At 45.1% G+C, this 12,791-nt stretch overlaps 1 protein-coding gene across 2 annotated transcripts in view; it reads left to right on the top strand.

Annotated features, from left to right (window-relative positions):
- Positions 1–545: 545 nt before the first annotated feature.
- Positions 546–12,791, top strand: part of AK3 (adenylate kinase 3) — a 55,804-nt gene continuing 43,558 nt past the window's right edge. For both annotated transcript variants that reach the window (XM_079790386.1, XM_079790387.1), the window contains exons 1-3: positions 546–975; positions 11,265–11,384; positions 12,352–12,524. In XM_079790386.1, coding sequence (XP_079646512.1) covers positions 825–975; positions 11,265–11,384; positions 12,352–12,524 — 444 coding nt within the window. In that variant the 5' untranslated portion in view covers positions 546–824. The remainder of the gene's footprint in view (positions 976–11,264; positions 11,385–12,351; positions 12,525–12,791) is intronic.

Genomic DNA, 12,791 nt, shown 5'->3' with positions numbered 1-12,791 from the left:
TAGCTCAGCAGCAAAGAAGGGGGGAGAGAGAGGGCAGAGGAGTCGAGCAGAGTGCAATGAAGGTTAAGGAGCAGGGGCGAGTCCGGTGACTCTGAGAGCGGAGGGGCACAGGTAGTGGTGAGGCAGGGCACAGAGGTTGGGAGAAGGGGGCGCAGAGTGGGGAAGGCACAGGGGGTGGGGGGGCCGCGTCTATCCAGCTGGGGCTGGGCAGGAAAGCACCTGGCGTGGACGAGAGGAGAGGGGTGGGTAGAAGATGTTGGGGGTGTGGTGGCATCCAGTACCCACCCTGCGCGGAGGGACGGCTAGAGAAAGGGAGGGGACGCGTAGGGGTTGCCAAGAGCGCCATCCACCGGGCAGGCCAGGGCGGGGCACTGGCAGGAGGCGAGGGTGGGTCTGAGGAACGTCGGGTGGCGACCTGGGGTGGCCGAGGAGGCCTCGAGGGGGCCCAGGCGGCGGAGGACAGCAAAGTGGGTGCGGAGGGGCGGCTGGGGAGAACAGACGGAAGTAGGTGGGGCGGGGGAGGGAAGTGAGGAGGGGCGCAGGTGGGCGCCGGGCGGCCCTGGGGGCGCGGCTTGGCGGGCTGGGCGTGCCGGGCCGTGGGAAGAGGCTCCTGGGTCATCGAGGGGCGGGCGCAGCAGCAGAGCCGGGCCGGGCCGGGCGCGGGAGGGGCGCCCCGGTGCCCGTCGCCACTTCCGGGAGTGCCTGGGCTGCGGCCGCCGCCTCGTCGTGCTGTCAGCCGCCGGCCGGGCCGCGGAGCCGGGTGAGCGCGCAGCCAGACCAAGCCCCCCCGTCCCTGTGCGCGCCGCCAGGCCTCTCCCTGCGCCATGGGGGCGTCCACGCGGCTACTGCGCGCAGTGATCTTGGGGGCGCCGGGCTCCGGCAAGGGCACTGTGTCGTCGCGCATTACCCAGCACTTCGAGCTGAAGCACCTCTCCAGCGGGGACCTGCTCCGAGGCAACATCCTTCGAGGCACAGGTGGGAGCCCAGGCTGGAAGGGTGCGGTGCGCTGTGGCCGGTTTGGAATTTGGGGGCGCTGCGCTGCGGGCGCAGCTTCTGGACAGCTGCAGGCGGGTTGTCGGGGAAGGAACTAAGAAGTTAGGACACGTCTTTGGCTTTGAGAGGCATGGCCAGCCCCGGTCGCAGCTGCTCCTAAGAGTCCATCGAACTGGGGCTTATTCTCCACGTGCCCTTGCGTCTAAAAAATCTTCCTTCCTTCCTTCCTTCCTTCCTTCCTTCCTTCCTTCCTTCCTTCCTTCCTTCCTTCCTTCCTTCCTTCCTTCCTTCTTTCCTTCCTTCCTCTGTCTCTCCTCTTCCTTCCTTTCTTTTTTCTTTTCTATTTCTTGGTTAACTCGATGGGATTTTCTGATTCTGACCTTTGCCCCATTATCTGAAGGCAGAGCACTATTTGCCCTCATTTGCAGTCACACAATTGGCGTAGATCTTGGATACCCCCAGAGATTTCTTAGGCACAAAAGCTATTCTTGTGAGTGGTTATCTGAAAGATTGTTTTGTTCTCATGCCAAATAAGTTTTTATAACTCAGCACGAAATCCTGTAAAAAACAACAACAAACTGTACACTTGACAATGGGTCGATTTTATGTAAATTATATCTTAAGAGGCTGTTTTCCAAAAGTCAACATCAGGGTGAAGTGGGTCCCCCGCCTCATTCCCCTCAAAAGTGCTGATCTTTATTTTCCAAAATAGAACTCATTTTGAAGCTCATTAAAAAAAAAAAAAATTACAGCCCTAGCTGGTTTGGCTCAGAGGATAGAGTATGGGCCTTCGGACTGAAGGGTCCCAGCTTCCATTTTAGTCAAGGGCACATGCCCAGGTTTTGGGCTCCATCCCCAGTGGGGGGGTGTGCAGGAGGCAGCCGATCAATGATTCTTTCTCATCATTGATGTTTCTATCTCTCTCTCCCTCTCCCTTCCTCTCTGAAATCAATAAAAGTACATTAAAAAATAAAAAATAAATTACAGAAGTAATGCCTGCACAAAGTTAAAAAACGGGGGGGGGGGGAGGAGGGATTAGAAACAGGACAGAAGTACATAAAATATAAGTAAAGCCCTCTCTTATGACTACCTCAGTCCCATTCTTCCGAGGAGAACAGTATCCTGTGTTTTTTTTAGAAACTTTTGTGCAACCCTTAGTATATATGTATATGTGTATATATATATATATATATATATATATATATATATGCCTTATTTTATGTAAAATGAAATCATACTATACACTGAGTAGCCAGATTATTATGATCTCTGAATGCATAATCTGGCCACTCAGTGTGTGTGTGTGTGTGTGTGTGTGTGTGTGTATACATATTAGAGGCCCGGTGAATGAATTCGTGCATGGGTGGGGTCCGGCCAGCCTGGCCATGGGGCGGGGACATGGGCGGTTGGCCGGCCTGCCTGCTGGTTGGACTCCTGGTTGAGGGGACAATTTGCATATTAGCCTTTTATTATATAGGATATACACTGAGTGGCCAGATTATTATGCGTTCAGAGATAATAATAATCTGGCCACTCAGTGTATATGTATTCTGCACCAGTGTGTTTTCATTTTATATCTGGATTATCTTTCCACATGACAACATAGACATCTCTTTCATTCTTTCAGTGTTCCTTTAAGTATCTATTTTCAGAATCTACTATAATTTATTTAATGGATCCCCTATTGATGAACATGTAGATTATTTCTAAGTGGTGTTTGTTTGTTTCAAAATACTGACATTTAAATAAAGAAAACAACCACCCCAGTGTTTTTAGTTTGTGTCTTGGAGTTCAGTTCAGCTAGTGAATTACTACTTTTATTTTTCTCTTCTTAACAATGATCTATTTTTTTTTTAAAGAAAAAGGTCATACAGTATTTTGTAGTTAATTCTACTTCTTCAAACATTAAATTGCTTGGCTCCCTAAGTGTTCTTTTTTTTTTTTTTTAATATATTTTATTGATTTTTTACAGAGAGGAAGGGAGAAGGATAGTTAGAAACATCGATGAGAGAGAAACATCAGTCAGCTGCCTCCTGCATGCCCCCCACCGGGGACGCGCCCGCAACCAAGGCACACGCCCCTGACCGGAACCGAACCCGGGACCCTTGAGTCCGCAGGCCGACGCTCTATCCACCGAGCCAAACCGGTTTCAGCTCCCTAAGTGTTCTTGATGCAACATTTTGAAGTAGTTATGTAACAACAAGCAGTCTCCAGTACTGCACCCAGTTGGAAAGGAGTAAAGAGAATCCTTAAGCAACTCGCTGAAAAATAAGTCAGCATTGACGCATAACTGTGGTTAAAGAACATCTTCAGTGGAGTTAAGGATATGTTAATTTGTGAAAGCACAAAATGTTAAAAGAAATAAATTTAAAGCGAATAAGTAAACTTTTTTAAAACTAAAAAACAATGTTCTTTGTTTATCCTTAACATCCCTGACACACCTCCTGTCCTCTTTCAGGCTCCACAACATGAAAAGAGAGGCTAGAGGGAGGGAGGAGAGGATCACTAGGAAAGATGTTCTGCTTACCTCAGGCATCTGTTTTCTCTGGAGTCTTTTCAGGGAATTCTTTAACAAGGAAAACAGAAAATGGAGTTTAGGGAGGTGTCATGAGATTATTATTACAGGTGTTTTGTTTCTCAGCACCAAGAACATATTCTCAATAAATATTTGTGAATGGGTTGGATATTTCCCAGACACAAAAGAGAGATGTTATCATTTATTTTAAAAAAAATACTGTTTTGGCCTGGCCGGCGTGGCTCAGTGGTTGGGTGTCGACCTATGAACCAGGAGGTCACGGTTCCATTCCCCGTCAGGGCACATGCCCGGGTTGTGGGCTCGATCCCCAGTGGGGGGTGTGCTGGAGGCAGCCAATCAATGATTCTCTATCATTGATGTTTCTATCTCTCTCTCCCTCTTCCTTCCTCTCTGAAATCGATTAAAAAAAAAAATACTGCTTTGCTGTGGCTCAGTAGGTTGAGTGCCAGGTCCCATGCACTGAGAGGTCGCTAGTTTGATTCTTTAAAGTGGCTCAGCCTTTTAATTTAATAAGCCATCATGTTCATGAAATTAAAGGTTTGTTTTACTAGTTATTTTTCAAATCCACTTTGAAATGAAATTTTTATTGGTTTTTAAATTTGAATTTTATTTTTATTTGAGATAATATTTTGTCTATCTAAAATTATCTCATGAATCTCAATTTGGTAAATGCTGCGTGGAAAGTGTAATTTAATTGGCACACAGAGACCTGGGTGTTCACCTTTGTCCCCCAGTAACTTTTTTATTGAGCAAGTCCTTTTACCTCTCCTGAACTCAGTTCCCTCGTCTTTAAAGGAGACAGCCGGACTAATGTCTAAGGGTCAAACTCCAGTTTCCTGAATCCAGGGCACAGCTGTAAGCTACTCCAGGTTTGCTACTGTCAACAGGTTGCATCGTGTTTCCAGGTCTTACATCTGCTGGGATGATTTTAAACTTCAGCTATAAAATACAGCCATGGTTTATAAAATACTCTCATGAAGTGGTGTTTGGAGAGTAAGTTAGTGCCATACTTCTATGTAGCACTATTTGATGGTACCACAGTTATAGAAATTCCACATTAGGGAATTTATTTGAAGGACATAAGCAGAGATGCTGCCAAATGTTCATGTACAAGGATGGTCATTACAGTATCCTATCTAATCAAGAGGGAATATGCTAATTGACGGTCACACCCTCAAAGATGGCGGCGCCCAGTCCCCTCAGCCCTGCCAGGGTGGCAGGCACGCAAGGCCAGGCCCGCCCCCAGGTGGGCCCGGCCCCTCCGTGCACCTGCCTCTGGAGTCCCCCAGGACCCTCAGCCCCCCAGCCCCCCAGGGCTGGCCTGAGGCACAGGCAAGCCTCGGATGGCCGCTGCCCAGCTGCCCAGGACTGCCCAAGGCTGAGGTAACCAGGGCTGGCTGAGGCTTGTGCTGCCGGCAGTGGCAGCAGCAGAGGTGTGATGGGGGCGTTGCCTTCCCCTGATCGCCGGGTCACCTCCCACCCCTGAGGGCTCCCGGATTGTGAGAGGGGGCAGGCCGGGCTGAGGGACCCCCCATCCAGTGAATGAATTTTCATGCACCAGGCCTCTAGTTTATTATAGTAAAGAATGGTTAATAACACAAATGTCTGATAACAGGTAAATGTTTAAATTAATAATTGTGCAATCATTTTTTTTGTTGTTGTTAATCCTTACCTGAGGATATTTTTCCATTGATTTTTAGAGAAAGTGTAAGAGAGAGAGGGAGGAGGGCAGAGAGAGAGAGAGGTGGGAGAGACACATTGATTGGTTGCCTTCACTGGTGATCGAACCTGCAACCCAGGTACATGCCCTTGACTGAGAACTGAACCTGGGACCTTTGGTGCATAGGCTGACACTTTAACCACTGAGCCACACCGGCTAGGGCAATAATTGTGCAATTTTGATGAAACTAAATATTTTATTTTTTTTTAAATATATTTTATTGATTTTTTACAGAGAGGAAGAGATAGGGATAGAGAGTTAGAAACATCAATGAGAGAGAAACATCGATCAGCTGCCTCTTGCACACCCCCCACTGGGGGTGTGCCCGCAACCAAGGTACATGCCCTTGACCGGAATCGAACCTGGGACCCTTCAGTCCGCAGGCCGACGCTCTATCCACTGAGCCAAACCGGTTTCGGCATGAAACTAAATATTTTAAAGATTGTTTAATGATGTGTGAACATGCTCACAATAAGTGAAGGAGAAAGGTATCTACGCAATAATTTAGAATATAACGTAATTGCAAACACATAAATGCAGCAAAGAAGAAAAGAATATAAGAAAAATCAGCAAGGTTTCATTACAATTATTTCTAGGTGGTGAAATTACAGAGGATTTTAATTTTCTTTTAGAACATTTCCCCATAAGAAACCTCATCATACTCATTAGCGGTGACTCCCATTCCCACCTCACCCCATCCGACCTGGGCCACTGGCAACACTAATGTACTTTCTGTCTCAATTTTCTTACTTGAACATTTCATGCACATGGCATCATACAAAACATGGTCTTCCATGTGTGGGATTTTTTCACTTAGCATGTTTCCCAGGCTTACTGTGTTGTAATATGTGTTGATACTTAATTCCCTTTTATTGCTGAATAATATTCCATTGAATGGATATACTACATTTTGTTTATCCTTTGACTTATGGACATCTGGATTGTTTCACCGCTTTCTGTTATTTTGTGGGTGTACTAAAGTTTGTTTAAATAGTTTAAAGAGCGTTTTAAAAAGATGAACCTGATGATAAATACCGTCTCAAAAAAAGTAGGCTTTTGCTATATTTTTTCTAAAACAAAATAAGTTAGGCCTCTTAAAATCCCAGTGCTAGAATCCACGGGAATCACGGCAGCTCATTTCTCCATCTATCCATCCATGGATTCATCAAGTACCTAACGTATGCTAGGTGCTGGAGAAACAGAGACAAGTATATTTCACTTCAAGCTTGTCCAACTCGCGGCCTCGGCATGTGGCCACGAGTTTGACATGCTTGGGGATGCTCACAATTGGAATGTAGGCATGGGAGACAAGTGGCCGTGTATGTTCGTCTTCTCAGTTTTCCATAAGAGAATACTATAGACGAGATGGCTTCAGCAACAGAAATGTATTTCCTCATAGTTCTGGAAGCTGGAAGTCCAAGATCAAAGTGCTGACAGGGTTAGTTTCTGGTGTAGCCTTTCTTCATGGCTTGCAAAGGGCTGCCTTATCACTGTGTCCTCATGGGACTTTTCCTCTGTTGCATACATTCTTGGTGTCTCTTCCTCTTCTTATAAAGACATCAGTCAGATTGGGTGAAAGCCCCACATTCAGGAACTCATTTAACCTTCATTGTTTCCTTAAAGGTCCCCTCTAAATACAGCTACATTGGGGGTTAGGGTTTCAACATATGGATTGAGAGGGGCCCAGTTTGATCCATAATAATACATAAACAGCTAGTTTCAGCAGCGTGATAGTGCTCCAATGGAGACAAGTCTGCCACATGGAAGTCCAAAGGAGGAACTTCCGGTTGCCTACAAGGTTGAAGGTTCGCATTGAAAGTCCCTTTAACCTTTTGCACTCGGATGTCGAGTGTGACTCGACACGGTTAGCATTAGAATAAAAGAATCGAGAAAAAAGCAAGTGAGTGCAAAGGGTTAAGGATGTATCTTGAAGGATGGGAAGAGCTTATCAGGCAGCAGAGAAGAGACAGAGGCATATGCAGAGGCATATGCAGAGGCTAAGAGGACCCAGGGGATGCGGAGCTCCTTGCTAGGGGCATGGCTTGTGTGTTTGGTGGACATGGTGGGGAGGAAGGTGGGGGAGAGACATTCAAGCCAGACCCAGGGCCTTCATACAGTTCTTGAGTTGCATTTCTATCCTGAAGCAGAGTGGGAAGGAGAGGAGTATAGAACTGGGATGGGAGCTCTCTCTAGGTGTTTCACTGAAGGAGAGAGATTGGGTGATGGTTGGAGGGAGGACCAGTGGTCAAGAGAGGTTTTTATTTTCAATACTAGAGGCCTGTTGCGTGAAGATTCGTGCAATCGGCCTTCCTTCCCCTGGTTGCCGGCACCAGTTTTCCTCCGGCACTCAGGACCCAGGCCTTCGCTCTGGCTGCAGCGGAGAAGCCATCTCAAGGCTTGGCTTCTCCACTCCGGCTGCAGCAGAGAAGCCAAGCCTCTTCAGTCTTCAGTTGTCTTCAGTCTTCAGTCTTGGCTTGGGCTGAGCCTTCAGTCTTTACTCAGTGTCTGTGTATGCAAATTAACACGCCAGCTTTGTTGGGTTAATTTGCATACTCACGCCTGATTGGCTGGTGGGTGTTGTGGAGGTAGGTCAATTTGCATATTTCTCTTTTATTAGTGTAGATAATCTTGTGAACTATCCCATGCATGAAGGTATTACAATTGTTTTTGTATGGTTAGAAGAATAAAATGAATGCCCATTTACCCCAGGCAGAAAAACAGTACTTTTGGGGCCTCTCACTCTAACTCCACAATATCTCCTTCCTCTCCCCAGAGGGAACCACTATATTGACTTGAGTCTTTATTATTTGCAAAAGGTTTGTGTAAATCTTTGACTGGGTGTAAACCTATCATTTGTCTCATTCCCTGTCATTCTGATAGTTTTGTTTTCTTTTGACATGTTTTTTTATTTTTAACATGTATTTTTATTGATTTCAGAGAGGAAGGGAGACGGAAAGAGAGAAACATCAATGATGAGAGAGAATCATTGATTGGCTGCCTCCTGCATGCCCCCTACTGGGGATGGAGCCCACAACCTAGGCATGTGCCCTTGACTGGAATCGAACCCGGGACCCTTTAGCCCACAGGCCGATGCTCCCTTCACTGAGCCAAACTGTCTAGGGCTCTTTTGACATGTTATAAAAATAAACTTTTATGTACTTTGCTAAAAGTAATTTTGGCAGAAACTAGGTTAATTCTCTGTAGCCCTTGGCACATGTAAAAAGCAACTGTTATTCACAGGTTGGCCAGGCCCTCCTTTGTTCTTCATACAAACAAAGTGCCTATTTATTTAATTTATTTTTCCAAACAAATTCAGATATGAGGTATGGTTGGTTTGGATAATATTATAAGAATGACCAAACTTTAAAAGGAGATGTAGAATTAAAAATGGCTTTTTATATAATGCTAACACTTATCTCTCAGACTGATGTCTGTATGTTTAGAATTCCTGATGTTTTTAACCTTCCCTATTTTCCTCTAACCTTCCTTTCCTATTTTTATTTGTGTATACCTTTGTAGAAAATTAGCTTATTTTGAACAATCAACTTTTAAAGAGAGTAGAAGGGAGGGGGAGAGACACAGAGAGAGAAACATCGATATGAGAGAGATGTTTGCCTCCTGCACGCTCCCCAACCAGGGCCCCAGTGGAGCCTGCAATCAAGGTATGTGCCCTTGACTGGAATTGAACCCGGGACCCTTCAATCCACAGGCCAGCACTCCATCCACTGAACCAAACCGGGTAGGGCCCAAATTTGTTAATTTTTGAATCCAGAAAGAAATAGTATTTTTATGAGGAGTCTGTTCAGATACAATCTATACTAATAAAAGGGTAATACGCTAATTAGACTGGACATCCTTCCGGACAAAGCCATCGTGGCAAGGCCAAGGCAGAGGCAGTTAGGGGTGATCAGGCTGGCAGGGGAGAGCAGTTATGGGGATCAGGTTGGCAGGCAGGCGAGCAGTTAGGAGCCAGCGATCCTGGATTGCGAGAGGGATGTCCGACTGCCAGTTTAGGATGACATCCCCTGAGGGTCCCAGATTGGAAAGGGTGCAGGCCAGGCTGAGGGACACCCCCAACCCCCGTGCATGAATTTCGTGCACCGGGCCTCTAGTATTAAATAATAGGAAATAAAGGGAATATATGTAACCAATTGTTCAAAGAATATGCTGGACAAGGTTCCTTGCATTTAATTTTAGGAGGGGGTAAAAATTTGAAATATAATAAACTTCTTAGACATAGGGAGTTGAATAATTTGTTTTTCTTTTAAATAAACTCTAATGGGAGCATTACAGGCTTTAGATTTTAATAACTATTGTATTCAAATGTTTATTGATATAGAGAGTTGTTAGTAATAAATGAAAAAGACTATTAGACTATGCATGGGACTATTTTTTCACAAAACATAATATTTAGAGGTTTTTATATTATTAGTTTTAACAATAATTATCTCTTGAGTAGTGGTGGAATTATGAATGGCTTTTTGTTTTGCTTACCAAGCATTTTTCATCGTTCCTTTAAAAAAAGAAAACACCCCACACATTATTGATATAATTCACATAAAGTTAACCCTCTTAAAATATATGGTTCAGTGTTTCATATCACATTCAGAGTTGTGCAACCATCACCACAAGCAATTTTAGAACATTTTTATCACCTTAAAAAGAAAATCTAGTCCCATTAGCAGTCATTCTGCATTTTTCTCTAATGCTCCCAGCAACCACTAATCTTCCTTCTGTCTCATAGATTTGGCTCTTGTGACCATTTCATATAAATGGAATGAACAATATGTGTCTTTTCTGTCACTTAGCATGTTTTCAAAGTTCACACACTTTGTAACATGTATCAGTACTTCACATCTTTTTATGACTGAATAATAAAGTTTTGTATGGATATGCCACATTTTACTTCTCCATTGCTTGATGGACATTTGGTTGTTTCTACTTTTTGGCTATTGTGAATAGTGTTGCTATGAACATCCATATATAAGTTTTGTGTGGACACATGTTTTTATTTCATATATATATATATATATCATATATATATATATATATATATATACCCCCGGTAGTGGAATTACTAGGTCATATGGTAACTGTTTAACCTTTTGAAAAACTGCCATACTACTTTCCAAATTGGCGACACCATTTATAATTCTACCAACAATATATGAGGGTTTCAATTTCTCAACATTCTTGCCAACACTTTTTATTTATCTTTCTGATTATAGCCATTCTAGTGAGTGTGAAGTGGCATTGCATTGTGGTTACCATTTGTTATTTCCCTAATGATTAATGATGTTAAGCATTTTTAATGTGCTTATTGGCTATTTATATATCTACTTTTTGTATTCAAATCCTTTGCCCATTTTAAAAAGTGGGTTCTTTTATTGTTGAGCTGTAAGAATTCTTTAAAAAAAAACATTTTTATTGATTTTGGAGAGGAAGGGAGAGGGAGAGAGATAGAAACATCAATGATGAGAGAGAATCATGGATCGGCTGCCTCCTGCAAGCCCCCTACTGGGGATTGAGTCTGCAACCCTGGGCATGTGCCCTTGACTGGAATGGAACCCGGGACCCTTCAGTCTGCAAGCCAACGCTCTATCCACTGAGCCAAACCGAATAGGGCAGTGGTCGTCAAACTGCGGCTCTTGAGCCACATGCAGCTCTTTGGCCCCTTGAGTCTGGCTCTTCCACAAAATACCACGTGCGGGTGCGCACGTACAGTGCCATTGAAACTTCGTGGCCCATGTGCAGAAGTCGGTTTTCGGCCTGGGCGAGTCTATTTTGAAGAAGTGGTTCTAACACCGAGCCACACTCAAGGGACCAAAGAGCCCCATGTGGCTTGTGAGCCGCGGTTTGCCGACCACTGGGCTAGGGTGTAAGAATTCTTTAGATATTCTAGATACAAGTTCTTTATCAGATACATGATTTATAAAAACGCTCTTCCATTCAGTGGGTTGTCTTTTCACTTATGTGATCATTGCTGATTTGCTTTCCCCCCTCATTCTGCTGTAGAAATTGGTGTGTTAGCCAAGACTCTCATTGAACAAGGGAAGCTCATCCCAGATGATATCATGACTCGGCTGGCCTTGCATGAGCTGAAAAACCTCACCCAGTATAACTGGCTATTGGATGGTAAGTGATGTGTCATTAACATTTCAGCTGCCCAGAATGAGTGTGGGCAGCAGAATGAGCATTTCCTGGGCTGCTGAGACCTCGTGGATGGTGGGCAGAGAGCCCGAGTTCTGCCACTGCTCACCCTGAGGCCTGGGCCAGTCGCCTTCTCTGGGCCTGCTTCTTCATCTGCATGGGAGGGCTGTGGGCTGCATGATTCCTAAGGTCCCTTCTGATGTGACCTTAGTTCCGTACCCTCTTTTGAGAATATTTTATGGCAAGGAGGATTACCACACAGGAAAGCTGGAGGGTAACTTAAAATCAACTGTAAACCGGCAGAGGTGTGGCCGAATGTGTTGATTTTTAGTTTCCAGAGAGAGACAGAGAGAGAGAGAGAGAGAGAGACAGAGAGACAGAGAGACAGAGAGACATTGACATTTATTGTAAGCAATTGTCACAGAGGCTGACAAGTCCCAGGATCTTCGGGGTGAGCTGGTAAGCTGGGGGTGCAGGAGGGCTTCCAGTCTGAAGGCCAGCAGGACCGAGCCCCAGGAAGAGCTGTGCCAGTTTGAGTCTGAAGGCAGGAGAAAGCCCACGTCCCAGCTCCAGGGCAGGTGGCGCTCCCTCTTTATCCAGGGGAGGGTCAGCCCTTTTGTTCTATGCAGACCTTCAGGGGATTCGGTGAGGCCACCCACATTAGGGAGAAAAATCTGCCTTACTCAGTCTACTGATTTACATGTTACTCTCATCCAAAACGCTCTCACAGACACACCCAAAATGTTTGACCAAATATCTGGGCACCCTGTGGCCCAATCAAGTCAACACATGAAATTATCACAGTTGCCCTACAGCTGTGATCTGCTTGGCTGGTGTTACTGCTTCTGTTCAGATTGCTCAACATTCACTAATTCTCTTCCTTCTTCCCTCCCTTCCTTCCTTTCTCTCTTTTCTTCTTCATCTTTTTTTTTTTTTTTTTTTTTTGGTAAAGGTTTCCCAAGGACTCTTCCTCAGGCAGAAGCCCTGGATAAAGTTTATAAAATAGACACCGTGATTAATCTGAAGGTGCCCTTTGAGGTCGTTAAGCAGCGCCTCACAGCTCGCTGGATTCATCCAGCCAGCGGCCGTGTCTACAACATCGAATTCAACCCTCCCAAAACTGTGGTGAGTAGTTGTGATGGAACTGGCCTTCCACATAGCAGTCTCCGAGTCCTCTTGCTCTCAGGCAGAAGTTTTATGACCTTGGAAAATCCTTCCTGCCCCAAACTCCTAAGGGTGCAGTCTCAGGTTCTGGTGTAGTCCTTGTCTGGTCCACTCAGTTTGTTAGTGGAGGCGTCTCAGGAGTGACAGGGGTTATTCCTCCGAAAGCATTTATTGATTTTCTACTCTGTGTCAGGGGGTGTGTTAGGAGTTGGGGCAATAGGGGTTAGC

The sequence above is a fragment of the Cnephaeus nilssonii genome (genome assembly GCF_951640355.1).
Source record: "Cnephaeus nilssonii genome assembly, chromosome: 14".
NCBI lineage: Eukaryota > Metazoa > Chordata > Mammalia > Chiroptera > Vespertilionidae > Cnephaeus > Cnephaeus nilssonii.
The sequence above is the reverse complement of the archived record's forward strand: the minus strand, read 5'-3'. Positions and strand labels throughout refer to the sequence as shown.